At 35.3% G+C, this 17,263-nt stretch overlaps 1 protein-coding gene across 1 annotated transcript; it reads left to right on the plus strand.

Moving 5' to 3' along the window:
• The first annotated feature begins 187 nt into the window (after window positions 1–187).
• LOC144844222 (uncharacterized) lies at window positions 188–16,812 on the plus strand. The gene is made up of 18 exons (XM_078701003.1): window positions 188–315; window positions 3,950–4,238; window positions 4,565–4,693; window positions 5,225–5,382; window positions 5,786–6,556; window positions 7,105–7,257; window positions 7,441–8,037; window positions 8,528–8,768; window positions 8,920–9,078; window positions 9,382–9,867; window positions 10,378–11,473; window positions 11,561–11,723; window positions 12,241–12,711; window positions 12,911–13,082; window positions 13,354–14,096; window positions 14,388–15,195; window positions 15,453–15,692; window positions 16,102–16,812. The coding sequence occupies exons 2-18, from the start codon at window positions 3,974–3,976 to the stop codon at window positions 16,188–16,190; spliced, it is 6,741 nt and encodes a 2,246-aa protein (XP_078557129.1). The 5' UTR covers window positions 188–315; window positions 3,950–3,973; the 3' UTR covers window positions 16,191–16,812.
• Window positions 16,813–17,263: the final 451 nt, after the last annotated feature.

Consider the following 17,263-nt stretch of genomic DNA (forward strand, 5'->3'; position numbering starts at 1 on the left):
TGTATTAGGTATGAGCAGTAAAACGAGAGGTTCACAATCCGATATATAACAATACCTATGTGTGGAGGTTAACACGGGACAGACATACGATTTACCTTTCTTTTGTATTCAATACACGTATTCTTATGCAAATCACTGGTGTTTATCCATTCGGAAAACCTGGTTTTAAGACCCGATGGCCCATGGGTATACAATTAATTGTCTACGGTGTTCTCTTCGAAATCTAACAACAAGCATTCACTGTAAGGTGAAATCCACAGTTTCAGCCTTACAATTTGTCTCTACACCTAATCGAACTGCTCAGTTATCTAAAAGGTGAGATTTCTTTTTAATGTACCCAGTATTATAGTTTTGGGACATGTGTGTGATTTGTGCAGTGTCATGTCATATGAAACGGGCACTGGATCATGATTTAAATTGTCATACTGTTTAGGCCTATGTTTATGATAGTAGTGAGTAAAGAAGTCTGCAATTGTGGCGGACCAATTACGATGACATTAACTCAAACATTGTAGCCTACAGTGTATTAATCTGTTACAATTAGGAAGCCTACTGTAAACCCGAAGGAAAACACGTATGTTCGCCATATTATGACGTCTGCAAATTGGGTAGTAAACACAAGGTCTATATAACTATTAATAACACCACTATTTGGGTTTTTTTACCGTACCGTATCCTTAAACTGTAGATTGCTGATTTGATCTTGTATTTATGATAGATTGTTGGACCACAAACATCTGTCATTGATTGTTTAGCCCTATGATGGTAGTCCTAATCGATATTTAAGGACAATAACTGTGACAATAATTCATAATCCATTTTTATTAATTACCTATGTGTTTCTGCACAGAGGAAACACCGTATGGTTTTTATAGACGGAAATGAGGAGGGGGATACTACTACTGTACACAAAATAGTTCAGTAGGCCTACTTATAGGTATCCACAGCCACATGTTTTGTGGTCATTTATCACAATCGGGTAAACTGCGGCTGCCTTACTTCAGTAAGGCCTACTTCTGTAGATCTATTTTGTAGTGTAGGCGTATATAGGAAAATCGCATTGTTCCTTGGTTACCGTATACAAGTATAGCACGAACGCACATCACTCTTTGTTTCTCATGATAATTACATTGCTCGGATCGAATATCTGTATTCGTTTCAAATTCTATTGTAATTCAAATAACTATCTTAGATCAATAGTACGGTTACTGAACAATAATCACATCTTAAACAAATACTGTACATTCAAATGTACTGTATGAGGAAATTCAAATTTTTATGGTGATTCTGTTATCAACAGCTGAATCAAAACGATCAGGTTAGAAATTGATACAAATATTACGGTTTCTTCAATACATAACAAGTGCAGGCTTAAAGTTTAATATCATACAGTAGGCCTACGTATTATTAATAAGTATAGAATAGGTAACCGGCTCAGTCTTCATGACAGGAGATACTCATGTTCATAGCATTTTTATTTGACGAATAACATAAAATATTCATTGGATTTGACGAATAACATGAATATTCATTGGATTTGACGAATAACATGAAGATTCATGAATTTTTTATACATAGATCACTTTTAATTATTCATGACACTCAGATCTCATAAATATAAATATTTTGTTGACGTAGGCCTACATTACATGCATAGTAGCATGCTTTTCGTCGTGAATGGCTGTAGATAATAAATTATATATAAATAATAAGTATATATAAATTGAATATTATAGGCCTACGTTCTATCATCAATGTTGTATTGATGGTAAAACGTATATGTTTTTAAATTTAAGATAGAACCAGAAGGTTCCTATTTTTTTAAATACAATAGACGATGACTTATAAGCACAGGTTATCATTTTTAGGTGTATAATTAGGTAATTGCATAATAGAAACGAACGTCACCCATGTGTGTCTATACAAATAAGTGGAACAATATTAGCTAAGTTCATTCTATTCTACCTTAACCATTTTGAACAGGTGAATTCAGGCGTTATCCAGGGGAACGTTCTCCCGACGCCTCACCACGCCTCCCCACACACACTTTGTCTACAATATATTATATAATACAATTCTGATCAAATTTAATTCTGAATGTTAAAAGTACATGTACCTTATACCTTTCTCTTTTATTGCAAACAATGTTATTCTTTCGTTTATCTACAGCAATTTCGGTCTATCGCAATCGCAATATAGTCAACAACTCAATATAATGCATATTATATTTAAAGGGAAGGCGTATAGGGGGAGGGATGTAAATAATTCCGTAGTTAACCATTTAAAAAAAATCACGATTTCAAGAGAAACCGATTTTCCTGGTAGACATGAGTTGACATAAAAGTTATTCTGCTACTAACAATAAAAGCAATATGCATACCCCCTATTATATACATACAATAATGTATACATATGCACAATAAACCGATTGTATTATTATGCGCCTTCTACTTAATAATAACTGGGTTGCAGATTTGGGTTTATTGTGTAAATAAGTCAAAACCTCATAATATGAATACAATGGAATTTCATGACTCACTCTAGGTACACAATACATACAAGCTTGAAAGCGAAATTTACAATATTATACATTATAATAAGACTAAATCTGGTATAAAAACGTTATTATGTATTCGTAATAATACATATAGAGATTGGTTATTGTGAGTTTTCGTCAGAGTAAGTGAGTTGCGAAATTTGTCAAAAGTTGGTTAAACTCTGTTCGTCGAAGTCTTTTGTTCAACAACTACTATTCCTATTTTCACTTAGATTCCCAGTTTCCTCGACTTTCTGCATTCTCACTGCTGATGACGATCAAAGTATTGATAAAAATGTCGAGAAACTCAACGGTACTTTTCGTAACTCTATAGAAACTATAAAAACAAAAACTATCCCGATTTCAAATGTCTATTTCTACCATTAACAACATGGTTAAATTTCTCAGCAAAACATTAACAGATTAAATGTTTGTTTGTCTATTCTAGCAGAGAACACAACGTACATTAAACCATTTGCTCTGCAGATCTGGCTAATAATTCTAAAACAAACAGATGAAAGAAAATTCTCTGTGCGTGTTCTTTTTCTCTTTAATTATGCCTTGTTCACAACTAAAATTTCATGTATAGGCCTACCGTACCAGTTGCAAACGTGGCAGTATCTTTGTTATCTGTTAGAACACATTAGACAAACGAAATACAATGAATGGAATCAATATTTGTAATTATTATTTTGAGTTAAAATAACCTAGTAAACTGATTTCTGGGTTATGCTATTGTCGACAGTTTGAAGGTTTTTACCGTTAACCATGATATTTAGTTATTTTAGCACGGGAGCTTAGTATGAAGGTGCCTTTATAATCGGGTTTTATGGACATCCTGGATTGACTAACTCAAAGCAAATCCAATAAGCGAAATAATGCAAGAGAAGAAAAAACAGATATATAATATATATCTATTTTTATATCAATATTGTATCAGAAGATTTGAGAGTTTTATTGTAGGCCATTACTTAAAAAAAAAACTATATAGGAAAGTTAAATACAGTGCTGATGACGTTTCCAGTTTATTCTGATACAATGGTAATCCTCTACAGTACAGTATACAATACTCTAAGATATGAAACAATGTTAAATCTTCTTACTTGATGAGAAATAAGGGACGATCCCAGATAAGACATAAAACTCATAAAAATAACTACTGTATAGGCATTAACATTCTTAAACAACTCTTAAGTATCAAATTCAAATTTATTTTACTTTCTTCTTTCTTATCTCGATGTACCATTTATTGCTGGGAGTGTTTCGTACCATATTTGATGTTTATAAGATAGTATAGCTTTCGGTTTCTTAAATCACTATGTTTTCGTATTTATTCGATTAAAATGTTCTATGTAGGGCGCCATAAAACTGTTATAGAATAGAACATTACTTTTGTTATTTCTCTTATTAAAGAAATATACCGTATCTTACGATACGATGTACCGACTTATTTTTCACATCGGACTCCTTTGTTGGATGGTAACACAAAGTCATTCGCAGACATGTGGTGTCAATGCTCGAAAGGGGATCATAAATGGCGACATAAGTATTGGATTTATTTTCCCATTTTCTGGGCCTAGTGAAGACGGAGTTGGCTGCAACACAACGGTACAGTCTCCAGATAATATTCAACTAATAGAAGCGGCAATACACATTGTGAATTCTATCAACAGCGACCAGATTCTTCCAGGGATAAGCATTGGTATGTAATATTTATTTTGCTTTAAAACTTTACACTTCCCTGGTTTTTAGTCAGATGTTTCTAAGAAGTTGCAGTAAAAGTATTTTATTTGGTTCTGTACGGAAAGATCCCCTAATTCTTCTTGCATAAAATTCTGTGAATTCTAGTATAGAAAAGTATGTATTTTTTGTCAGTTCTGATAGACGGTTATACTGACGTACTGATTTTTTTTTACAGTAACGATACCGAAACGTAATGCATGATTGATTACTACAGTATAGATAGATCTAACAAGTGTTAGGCCTAAATATTTACTTCTAATATTCTTCTATCCTTTGCTCTTAAAGGTTTAGAGGCATGGGACACCTGCCATCTTTCAAGTGTGGCAGTAGACAGAAGCATTGCTTATTTAAATGAACAAGTGTCGTACACCAACGATGATGGAACAGCATGTTCTTCAACCAGCCTTTTGGCAGGTAAGTACTGACAAATGTTGATCATCATTGGCAGCATACACTGTACAAGATCCTTCCCCAAGGTATTTCTTCTACATGCAAAACACCCAGAACTACCCAGCATATCATCATCGGACACGTTGGAGGACAGCAAAAGAAGAGAAGAAGTAGATCAACTGTACTTGTATAGAGAAAGCATTTGGAAACTAGTTCGTCTCTATGACGCACCGTCATTCGCTCTCTCTCATGGCTAACGAAATGAAGCAATTTTATTACGTCAAAGTTGGCGAAAACTTCTGACCAATAGAAATGATTAGCAAATATAGGCCTACTAAAGTTATTTATTTATTTATTACCATCTTTACTGAGGGTAGCCTATCCAGTTCCAAATAGAACTGATCATTCAGGGCCCTCGATAAAACATACATACAGTGCAACACATAAAATATTAAATATTCAAATGACATAATATATATTAAAGGCCTATAAATTTACAATGATTATATAGTTAAAAGATAACAAGATAATGATACCTTTTTATTCTCGTGTTAGGTATGATTGGGTTGTCGGATAATGGACCAGCAACTGCTGTGACGTCACTCTTAAACGAGGCAATGGTCCCATTTGTCAGTTATGGGGCGTCTTCATCAAATTTACAGATGTATGATTACTTTCTAAGGACGGTTCCATCAGATTTTATGGATGTGGAGGTAAAACTTTCGACTTCAATTGTCAAGTAAACGATCACGATATGACATAATTCATTGTATATTTGAACTTAACTTAACATTCTTGTAATGTAACATGTACAATATGAAATTCTGATGAATATTAATCATATTTTTGTATTTTGAATTCCTAATTTAATAATTAATATAATTAAAACGAAAACTCGTGAGGTGGTCTCCCGAATGATCGTAAAATCAAAACGGTACTGGGTATGACCAACTAGCGTTCTTGTCACCAACTAGCCATCCATTCATAGACGTACTGATGTTGCAGTCTATCCTACCCAGTTTTGATTTTAAAAATCATTCGGGAAACCACCTCACGACGATCACAATATGTATGTATGTGTCATTCCATTTACCATACTTGTTTACTCGCTTTCAGGTAATAGTCAAAGTACTCGTGGAATTGAGGTGGACCTATGTTTACACCTTCACCTCAGCTGATGAATCGAATATGGCAGCAAATGAATACTTCCAAATGTTGGCAAAGAACAACGGAATCTGTGTCAGTGACTCGAAAACTGTTTACAAGAACTCGAACGACAGTGACTACAATTCAATCATTTCTAGCTTCGCAGATGGTGGTCCCAATATCGTAGTATTGTTTTCTTCTACAGCCGATTCTATTAGGCTTTTTCAGACAACTCAAAGTATGTCAAAGGGTTTCCAATGGGTCATCGGGCGCGAGATTTTGAAAGATAGTATTGCTTTACAGAAAGACACCATAAACGTAACTAGAGGAATGCTTGGCGTTGCCCCGAGCGTGCTGAGTTCCAAAGTTGAAGCATTTCAATCTGCCTTCACTGGTGACAACTCACTTAACACCCAGGCTGATCCATGGTTCGTGGACTATACACTCTTACAAAAGACCAATGTCACACAAAACATGTTTGTAGCACCGTTACAGAATGCGTTCATACTGTATGCAAACGCACTCCACAATGCGCAGGCAGACAAATGCAGTGGAAACGGAGTTTGCGACTCTTTAAGAAACATTTCTCCAAATGATCTTATGGGTTATCTAACCAGAGCGGAATTTATCGGCGTTGATGGATCAAATATATCTTTCAGTAGTAATCGTCAGTTGATGAACCAATCTTACGACGTCTTTAATATTGGATTTGGTAGTGAAACCGAAAATAAACGTTTTTCGGTAGGTAAAACAATTCATTCACAACATGGAGACACAGAGATATACGGCTATGGTTAAATGAACAATTTTGGCGAAACTCTCAACTAAATATTTCATATTACGATTAGCCCGTGTCTAGGAATTGTACTTCCATTAAAATAATAATAATACCACATTTATATAACGCCCTTTTCATGAGTGATCATGCTCAAATGCGCGTTACAAGCATTATTACCCCGGTAATTTTTTGGATCAAACACGTATGGAAACATATTCCCATAATGCAGCTATTAATCTGCGCAAAGTTGTGTCTTGATCTAACTGGGTCCCATTTTATACACCTGGGTGGGAAGAGACAAATGTAAGTAAAGTGTCTTGCCCAAGGATACAAGCAATGCGGCGAGAGTTGGATTCGAACCACGACCTCTAGATCGGTAATCCAGCGTCCATCACACTGCGCCACACGCCCTTCATGTGGGCCTAGCTATATAGGTATTCACTTATGGTACACTATAAACATCAATGGATATTTTGTTGGTGATCTATTATATTTATTTTTAAATCTTTAGGTTGGAAATCTTACAAATAACAATCTTACATTAGTGAAAGATTCGATTCATGTGTGGTGGCAGGGTAAGAAAGAGAAGGTATCTGATGTAAACGCCACGTGTGGTAGTCCGTGTCGAGACCTGGCATGTGGAGAGGCAGAGGATTTAACAAAGGTGAGCCATTCTTATTCGTTCAGAAGTAGTTGTAATTTAACTTCATACACTGAGTCAAATAACTAATATGCATAGTGCCTACATTACAATGCACAATCGAGTGATTGCGAACAGTTCGAAAATCTATCCAGTAGGTGCGCAAATGTTGTAGGCCTACTGACGTCAATCTGTTCTTACTTGCAGGTTTATATACCAGGCAACATTATTCTGGGAGGAATGTTCGGAGTACACGATAATGCACCGTACCCTTCTTCAGCAGGTTGTGGCAATATAAACAACGATGGGATCCAACAGATAGAAGCTCTATTTTACGGTCTTGAATTATTAAACAGCGACAGTTCAGTACTTCCGAACATTACTGTCGGAATCGATGCCTTTGACACTTGTAACTCTCCTAGCCGAGCTGGGAACATAGCAATTAAACTCGTCAGTGATGCCGAATTTGATGGTACCGGTTCTGGACAACGAACAGATGCATCGGGAAATATAGAACATATTTATGGGATAATAGGTCCCGGGTCTGATGATGAGTGTTCCGAAGTTTTGAAAGTGTCCGGTATTTACGATGTTCCTGATATTTCGTACGCTGCGCAATCAGCGAGTCTTAGTAATACGTATAACTATCCAGAGTTTGCGCGTACTGTATCCGTGGAAACCATGCCAGTTGCCGCCATAATTGAAATTCTGGTTGAAAAAAATTGGACTTTTGTTCAGGCACTTATCACTCCGAATTCGTACGGCTGGAACTCATACAGTGTTTTATCTCAGCAAGCACCGCCTGTAAGTTCAAATTTCATTTTTAAAGTAAAGTAGTAAATAATTAAGAACCAAAGTCCAGTGATAAATATCCTTCTACAACCGTGTCTCTAAGTTCGTCTAATGTCTTCTTCAAGAGATGCCTTTCATGAGATAAATATAGCCAGTGGTCTTTTTTTATGTTCAGGCACATTATGCCTATTATCTTTGACATCGTTTACCTAAAACTAATTGGAAATCCTTGTTAAATCGCTTTAATCGGCCTAATGTGTTCATTGCGCCTTTGATAATGTTTGCTTTAATTTAACGCGTGTGATATGCTCAAATATGGTAGTGAAATGCTCAAATATGGTAGTGAAATGCTCAAATATGGTAGTGAAATGCTCAAATATAGTAGTGAAATGCTCAAATAATAATAATGGTAATGATATGACATCATCATGTCTATATATAGGCACCTCAAATTTTGATAGTGTAGAGCTTGATAAACTTCTGCACATTTGTTATTTTACAGAAAGGAATTTGTGTGACACAGAGACTGATGCCTAGCAATGCAGTGTCTATGGATTCTCTTATTGAAGATATGACCCAAGGTGATGCCGCTAATGTAACGATTCTGTTTACTGAAGAAGGTGACACATACCAGTTCTTAACAGAGATTACATCCAGAAAATTAAATGGAAAATTTTACATAATTGCAGCAACCAAATGGCCAGTAAATACTGTAACTGATGACATACAAAATGGACTTAAAGGTAAATAAAACATTTTCGCCAAAAATAGAACTTTTATCAGTTGGCATCAACATTTCTAATTGTTACAATTCTTTACATTATTATATTCATTATTATATTCATTTATTTGTAGTTTATATCTCATCGGTTTTTATTATTCTATTTTTCAAAGGTTTAACTGTCGTGAACATGAGAGATCGTGACGTCACAGGGTTTAAGCAATATTTCAGCAATCTGAAGCCTTCTACAAACCTTCGTAATCCTTGGTTTAGAGAGTATTGGCAGAATGTATTCAATTGTAGTTTTCAGGACAACAAACAGATGTGTAATGGTTAGTTATTTTAATTTAACGCAATAATAATAATAATATAATAAATACCACATCATAAACATAAACGTCATTGTATTCATCATTATCATCATCATCATCATCATCATCATTATCATCATCCTAAGCATAACAAGATTTGTGTACAGTCAGTATTTTGCAGTATTTTTGTTTTGTCTGTATAGTATGGTTTTATATGTATTTAAATACGTTTCATCTCAAGTGGCCAAGGAGGTCAATTATAAATATGATGATTACAGTTTATTTCCAAAAATAAGACTACTTTTACTTCAATGTTTCAAATAGATTCCATGTCTTTGAAACCCGCTAATGTCACCAATCCGTACGTTGGTGAAGTGGTTGATAGTTTGTATGCAATGGCGTATGGACTTCAATCTCTACATGATACCAAGTGTCCACTGCAAACGTCTGTATGCTACGACATGACCCAATCCACTGGAAATGAACTATACATAAATTTGAGAAGTGCTAAATTTGAAAGTAGAAATGAAGATAAGAAAATGGTGTCGTTTAACTATCAAGGAGATGGCAGTTCTGATTATGACATATTTAACTACCAACAAGTTGGTGGAAACCCATTTGAATATGTTAAGATTGGCTCTTATACAATGAGCAAATTAGACATGAATGCAACGTTACTGAAATATTACGACCAGTCTGGTAGAGAGGCCCCTAACGATGGTAATGCTTGCGTGGGTACTTGCGACAACTGTGAGGCAGTACAGAAAGAAAAGGTGGCGGAGGTACCAAATGGTGATGTTTGGATCGGAGGTAGGCATGTCATTTTCTTTAATAGTATATACACTAACATGAAATAGGCCATAACCCGTTACATCAACCAATTGATAGCAGTTAGGCCTACCAAATTTAATTCGGGTATCCTATATTATGCGATAATTGAATTATGATGACAATACGAAAGCAGAAACAATTTTTTAAAAGTGTGTGTTAACTGTTTTTTTGTTCTATAATGTTGATGATGATTTATTCTCTATATCTTTTGGAATGTCAATATTATAATCAATTATAATTTTATTCTTTATACAAAAATGCATAATTCTTTGTTTAGGCCTAATTGAAACATTATAGAGTATACTTTGTGTTGCATAGGCTATAATTCTAAAGCTCTGTCTAAACACTATCAAACTAGTTTGACAAAGAAAGTGTGATGTGCCCAAATATGGTAGTGATATGACATCATCATGTCAATATATGGGCACATCATTTGTCACATAAAGTTTGATTTTGAGCTTTACAAAATCATTGTGTTCTGATTTTTAGGATTTTTTGAGCTAAATCAACCTGGCAACGACCGTATCAATTGTTTAGACGAACTTCTGCCTTACAACATCCAGCATCTAGAAGCGTTTATGTGGGCGATTGATGAAGTCAACAAGAATATATCTATATTACCAGATATTAACATAGGAGCCATAGCGTTTGATACATGTGGCCTTCCTGAAAAAGCTCGACGCGACGTGACAAACTTCGTCTCAAAGGCGGTTGAATATCGCTCAGGCTACCCCAAGGATAGCATACGAGTGACTGGAATTATTGGCGGTGAAACTAGTGATTCGTCCATCGAAATCGCAGACGTTATAACACCGTTAAACATTTCCCAGATAAGCTATGCTGCAACCAGTGAAGTTTTGAATGACGTAAACAAGTACCCGTATTTTATGCGCACCGTTTCTACAGATTCAGACCAGGCACGCGCTTTGGTTGATATCATAACAAGCTTCGGTTGGACATACGTTTCTGTATTGTATTCTGATGACGGGTATGGTATAGATATGCTTCGTGAATTCAGTAAAATTGCTCAAAATTCCGACATATGCATCGCAATGAATCTGAAAATTCAGATAAATTCGACATCAGATGACTTTGACCAAAACGTGAAGACGCTGCTAACAAACAGACAGTCCACGATTGCTGTTCTTTTGACGTCTGATATTGATACGAAGCAGATCCTTGATGCTGCACAACGTCAGAACGTCTCCAGCATTCAGTGGTTAGGAACTGAAACATGGGGATCAAGAGATTATATTACAAAGGCTGCTATAAGTACCTCTCAGCGTGCTATAACAATACAATTCCAAGAGACAGTCGCTAAAGGATTTAAAGAATACTATACTGGTTTGAATCCTTATTATAATACTCGTAATCCATGGTTTAGTCAGTTTTGGATGGATAACTTCCAATGCAATCTAAATTTGTGGAATGTAGAGAAAAAGTATGATAGTCAATGTCGATGGGAGCTAAATCTTGAGGACGATTACGTAGAAGAACCGGAAGTTACATACATTGCAAACGCGGTAAAAGCTTTTGCAATTGGACTTAATAAAACTATGCAAATAGTATGTCCTGACGTCACAAAGTAAGCAATTATTTTAAGTTGTTTTAAACTGTAATTTCAATGAATGAATGTAACATCATAGCTTGACAATCTGTACTATTATTTTAGCTATGTATGTCAGGCTGTTTACAACAATTCGGCTCTGCTTAAAGAAAACATAAGGTCTGCAAAATTCAGTGGATTCGAAGGACAAGAATTCAGTTTCGACGCAGAAGGAAATGGGCCACCCAAGTATGATATTCTGAACTTTGTGGGCGATGCCTATAATATGGTAAGATAGAAATCGATATAATAGATATGGTATTAGGCCTAAATTAATCGATAGGTGTATTTGACCTACACTAATCCTAATATGGCCATATTTGTCCAGTAGAATATCATAGGAAAATTCTGAAATACATCGCTTGTGTATCACATGTGATAACGATATCATGTAATGATAGGTTAATGGTTAGGTTATGGTCTATGTTAGGCGATACATGTGAAACACATGTGATCCTATATCATCGCATTTTCCTAGGATACTGGACAAATTTAGATACAGTACCAAGTATCGGCTCTTTGATGAGAACGATGATTATAATGACAAATGAATATTAACCTACATAGCAAAGTTGTCATCATTCTTTAAATAGTGTTTATAAATCTGACAACAAAATGCTACAATATTCAATAATTGCATGATTCGAAATCAATAAAACAAAAGCATCGGATACCCTTAATTAAAGAGGACACTCTCCACTGTATTATTATTTTAAAATGTGTTTGTATTCTACAATTTGTGATAGATTGGTTCATGGGTTAACGGTACGTTAACCTGGAATGGAACAGCAGTTGAAAACGTAAAATCAGAATGTGTTGGACGATGCACGGAGTGTACAAGAGATGATGAAATTAAGGTAGCAAATGTATCAGGAGAGTTGCAGATTCCAGCTTTCTTCTCCATTCATGAGCATGCTAATTACAGTGATTGTGGAGCACTTCGCTACTCTGGTATAATAAATCTAGAAGCATTTTTGTATGCGCTGGATGAAATTAACCACAGTGAAACTTTGCTTCTCGGTGTCAAACTCGGTACGAACGCGTTCGATACTTGTATGACTAGTTCGCGAGCAGTACGAGAAGCGTCATCTTTACTTGGAGGACTGCTAGACGTTGGAAGTAATGGTTGGTCATCTGTTGTGGGAATGGTTGGGTCTGAGACAGATGACATAACAAAAGGTTTAGCAGCAGTATCAAAAGAACATCAATATACACAAGTAAGTTTTAAAGAGAGATTTTTGAAAGAGATTAAAAGAGATTTGTTTCGTCATTTTATGTGGAACTTATTGCGGCGTTTGTCTTGTTTAACGCAACACGAAGAAACTGGCTGCTGTTAAACTATTTTATCGTCCATAAAGAAGAACTTATTTATACTAAATTAGTGTTATTACATTAGAAACTATTTTATTTTACTAGGTAAGCTATGGAGCATTCTCGAATTCCTTCAACGATTTAGATGAATACCCGTATCTTCTGCGAGCGTTACCGCCATCTTCTGTTTCAATACAAGTCATAGTGGACATCCTCAAGCTCAATAAATGGAATGGTGTCTTTGTGATATACTCAAATACGATGGAAAACAAAACAAGTAAGTAGCATTATGCAAACAAATAAAGAAATTTTAGAATTAGGTTGATACGGTGGAAAATTCAATTTCCTTTTTATTTCATTTATAAAATAAGGAGATTCATTAAAGATGTTTACAGAAAATTATGTTATTAAATAGGCTAGGTCTGCTGGGTACTTTTTTATTTAAAGTGTGTAAAAGTTTGAATTTAGTGAATTAATGCAACGCTTGTCTGCCACATACAGTACATACAAATTGTCTATTGAATACCCACTTTTTCTTTGTAAAATAGATGTAAACGTATTTTCTGAAACTGCCGTAAAAGAGGAAATCTGTATTCAGCAACAGTTGATGGTTCCACGTAATGCAGAAGACAGCGAATATACTGAAATAATAAGTGAGATTACCGGGGACCCAGACTCACCAATAGTCGTGTTACTCTTTACAACGTTAACAGATACAAACAAACTACAGCTTGAAGCGACTAAATCAGAGCGTCACATGACATGGATTGAAGCAGGAGGTATCGGTAAGAAACCTGTAAAGAAAACTGATGTCAGTAGTGCCGTGTCTGGTAGTTTCTACGTGGCACCGAGAGAACCTGGGTCAACCAACCGTTTTACGGATTATTTCAATAGTTTAGGAAAAAACAACAATCGTAATCCATGGTTCGAAGAGTATTTGGAACAAATTAATGGAGGGTGTGATCCTACTTCTGGAGTAGCATGCACGTCGCCTGCTCAGCTCTCCCTGAACGATGCCGATCAATTAATGGTAGGGGCTATATTTGACAGTGTGTTCGCTATCGCGTACGGGATAGACTCATTGCTGAAGTCAACATGCAGTGGTGATGGTTCTGGAATATGTGCAGAATTCCTCAATCTAAGTCCTGACGACCTTTTCAAAGCAATTCAAGAGGTAAATGGTAAAGGTATTACTGGTGGAGATTTGGCATTTACTACTGATGGGTATATGATGAGAGATTTTGACGTTTACAACTATCAAGAAAAAGACGATGATTATTCGTTTGTCAATGTAAGTTTCATTAATTCAATTGTTTGTTGTAATAATATTTCTCTAGTAATCATAGGTAATGGGAAATAAAGAAGGGTCTGGGAAATAAAGAAGGGTCTAGGAAATATGTCCTTTCAAGCTCCCTCAACCTTACCCAACTTAATCGATCATTTTCTGATAAAGAGACATCTTAATTGATATCAACAAACATCTTTTTAACTACTACTTACGTCTAAACTGTTCATTTATACTTTAAGTTGACAATATTTTAAACAAAGTAATCTAATAATGAAATGATCTTACGCTTTGTAGGTTGGAACTTGGTCTAATAAGAACAACTTGATCCTTGATTCTGTTGAGTTTTATGGAGATGACGGAAAGACAACCGAATCACTAACTTCAACGTGTAAAGAACGAGTTGTTACTACTGTAACATATCCACCAAAGATGACGACAGATGAATCCGAAAAGAGCCATAATAGTCAGAAACTCACGTCTGAAAAATCTGTAACGGGTAATTTGTATTACGTCATCGTGTGTCTTTGTCTTGTGGGGATAGCGTTAACATTGGCAACAATGCTATACTTTTTCCTTAAGCGAAAGACCTCATTGGTGTCGAAATATTCCTACAGTCTGTGTACACTACTTCTGATTTCAATCCTTTTCTTGTACATTCTGCCTCTTCTCTTTGGAATTGAAGCTTCTGATTCGGTATGTGCTGCGCAACATTTTATTATTGGACTGGCTTTCGCTGCACGCACAGCAAGTGCATTGTTGATGTCTATTCGGTTGTACCGCACCGGGAAGCACGAGAGAAGGATTTCTGGTGAGAAAACAACCCACACAAACGATAGTAGTCAAACAATATTGTTCTGCTGCCTGATGTTAGTTGAGGTGATGTTGATTGTGGAATGGGTGGTTATCGAACCACTGGAGAAACTCTACGTCAGCGGCTCAGACGAGACCTTCAAATGTTTTTACGACATGGATGCTCTGGCGATTTCTTTTATTTACATCTTCGTGATGCTGCTGGTGACACTTGGTGTAACAATCTGGGCTAGGATGAAAGTGGATTTGGCATACCATCCCCAGATATTTGGTGTCATGATTTCGACTATCGGTAAGAACTTATTTAAGTGACCTACGATACCAATAAACCGGTATTATGTATTTTATAAAACACTTGTGGACACTCAGAAGACTATGTCAGCAGACTGAGAGCCAGTACAATTTGTATTGTATTTCAAACTAATCCTCTTAAGAAATCACTCGATTTACGAAAAGCTATTTTGGTGTGACTATATTTAAGTGAAGTTACCAATTCATATCAACTGTTTTCCTTTTATTTAAATTAAAGCCACACTTTTTTTTCTCCAGGAACAATGGTGACGTTCATCATATGGATTCTTGCAGCAGTTATGACCGACACTGAAGAAGACATTCCAATTTTCATTAGCTTTGGTGCTATTGTCACAGCCACAATTACTCTTATAGTTATCTTCCCGCCAAAAATTGCTCATATTTACAAACGGTATGATCCAAGGTTTGACGATACTGCCAGCATCCTTTCAAGAAGTTCCTCAATTACTTCTAATGCAAATCGATATGTGGAACCTCGTAAGTAAACGTACAGTTATCTTAAGCTCTGTCTACACTATCAAACTTTATTATGTGCCCATGGACACGATAACATTATATTAATGCCATATTTGGGGGCTTCAAGCTAGTTTGATAGTATAGACAGAGCTTTAGAGTAAATTACATACTTTTATATTACGGGATATAATTTAACTATTGATCGAAACAAGCTGAGCGACTGATTTTTCTCTCGGAGAACATGCGGTAACTATATGTTGCCTCCTAAAAATGTTTCTGATTTGGGCAACTCAATATAACACTATCAAATCAAATACACTCTGCTCTACTTCTCAACCCACTGTGAACAATATAATGTTCGGCTACTGTACTTTACTTGCTACTTGTAATTGCTGTTGCTTAAATTATGTCTGTTTTTTTCTTTTTGTAGGCAGCACTAGCGCATCAAACGTAGTTGTTGAAAACCCAGCTGCTCTTGGTGTTTTGGCTGAAGAAAAGGAGGAAAATACTGGCGTATAAACTTTCCAAAAAGTACGCCTAGTTTCCCTGCTAATGTGGTCGAACCATTCAATCTATAAATATAAGTTTACGCGTATTGAACGCTTTGCTCACATCTATTTCTATATATTTATCTTCTGTTTGGATTTTTTTTGAATTATTATTTGAAATGGTGATGATTTCAGATATATTTTTTATAACTAAAACGTACTTATAAAGTATTTTGTATGATGATAAATTTCGGAGTTTATAAAACTAAATATGATAAGATGATGATATTAGATATTTCGTATTATAAAGAATTTAAATTTTGTTTAAACAGTTTTACAAAGTAAACGGAGAAGATCCGTTTTGTCGAATTGTGGAAGCAAAACAATGGCAAGACTCGCTCCCACTAAGTGTCTGGGTTTTTCCAAATATTATGTGGGAAGAAAGATCCTACAAATATTAAAATAGATTATAAATTTAAAAACAAGGAACGAGAAGAAAATAAATCATTTTTATTATGAACGTAATTTGAACGTAATTGTAAACACGTATCTAAGTCACTATGGATTCAACTATGTGATGGATTACTATTAAGATTTTTACTGGTGATTGGGTTAAGAAAATATATTGTTTATATCTTTAAAAATATATACTTTTTAAAGTATACTTAAAGCATTCCTTACTACAGTACTTTCAAGCATTATACAATATGTTTTAAGTTTTATTATTGTAAACGCTTTATGTAAATTGTAAACGTTTAAAAAGCGCCTTGAGCATGACCTTTGGCGCATGACCTTTGGCGCATGACCTTTGGCGCATGACCTTTGGCGCATGACCTTAGGCGCATGACCTTAGGCGCATGACCTTTGGCGCATGACATTTGGTGGAGTTAATACATTATAATGCATCGTTATTATTATAAATTTATATGAAAATCTTTAATTTTAACAATCACTATATAGCTATATTATGATGATGTAAATGTATTTTTTACGATTTTATAATATAATATTTTAAATACTGTATTTTATCACTTTTGCTACAGTTTTAGAATGGTTTCCTAATAATAATATGATAAATTGATCACATTTTATGTGGCGCCTGTA

The sequence above is a fragment of the Antedon bifida genome, chromosome 6 (genome assembly GCF_963402885.1).
Source record: "Antedon bifida chromosome 6, ecAntBifi1.1, whole genome shotgun sequence".
NCBI classification, from domain to species: Eukaryota; Metazoa; Echinodermata; class Crinoidea; order Comatulida; family Antedonidae; genus Antedon; species Antedon bifida.

Excerpts from the sequence above, each read along its gene's own strand:
- LOC144844222 (XM_078701003.1), top strand. The coding sequence starts at position 3,974 with ATGTACCGACTTATTTTTCACATCGGACTCCTTTGTTGGATGGTAACA. Across the intron at positions 6,557-7,104 it reads CCGAAAATAAACGTTTTTCG|GTTGGAAATCTTACAAATAA; the intron begins GTAGGTAAAACA and ends TTAAATCTTTAG. Across the intron at positions 9,868-10,377 it reads TGGTGATGTTTGGATCGGAG|GATTTTTTGAGCTAAATCAA; the intron begins GTAGGCATGTCA and ends TCTGATTTTTAG.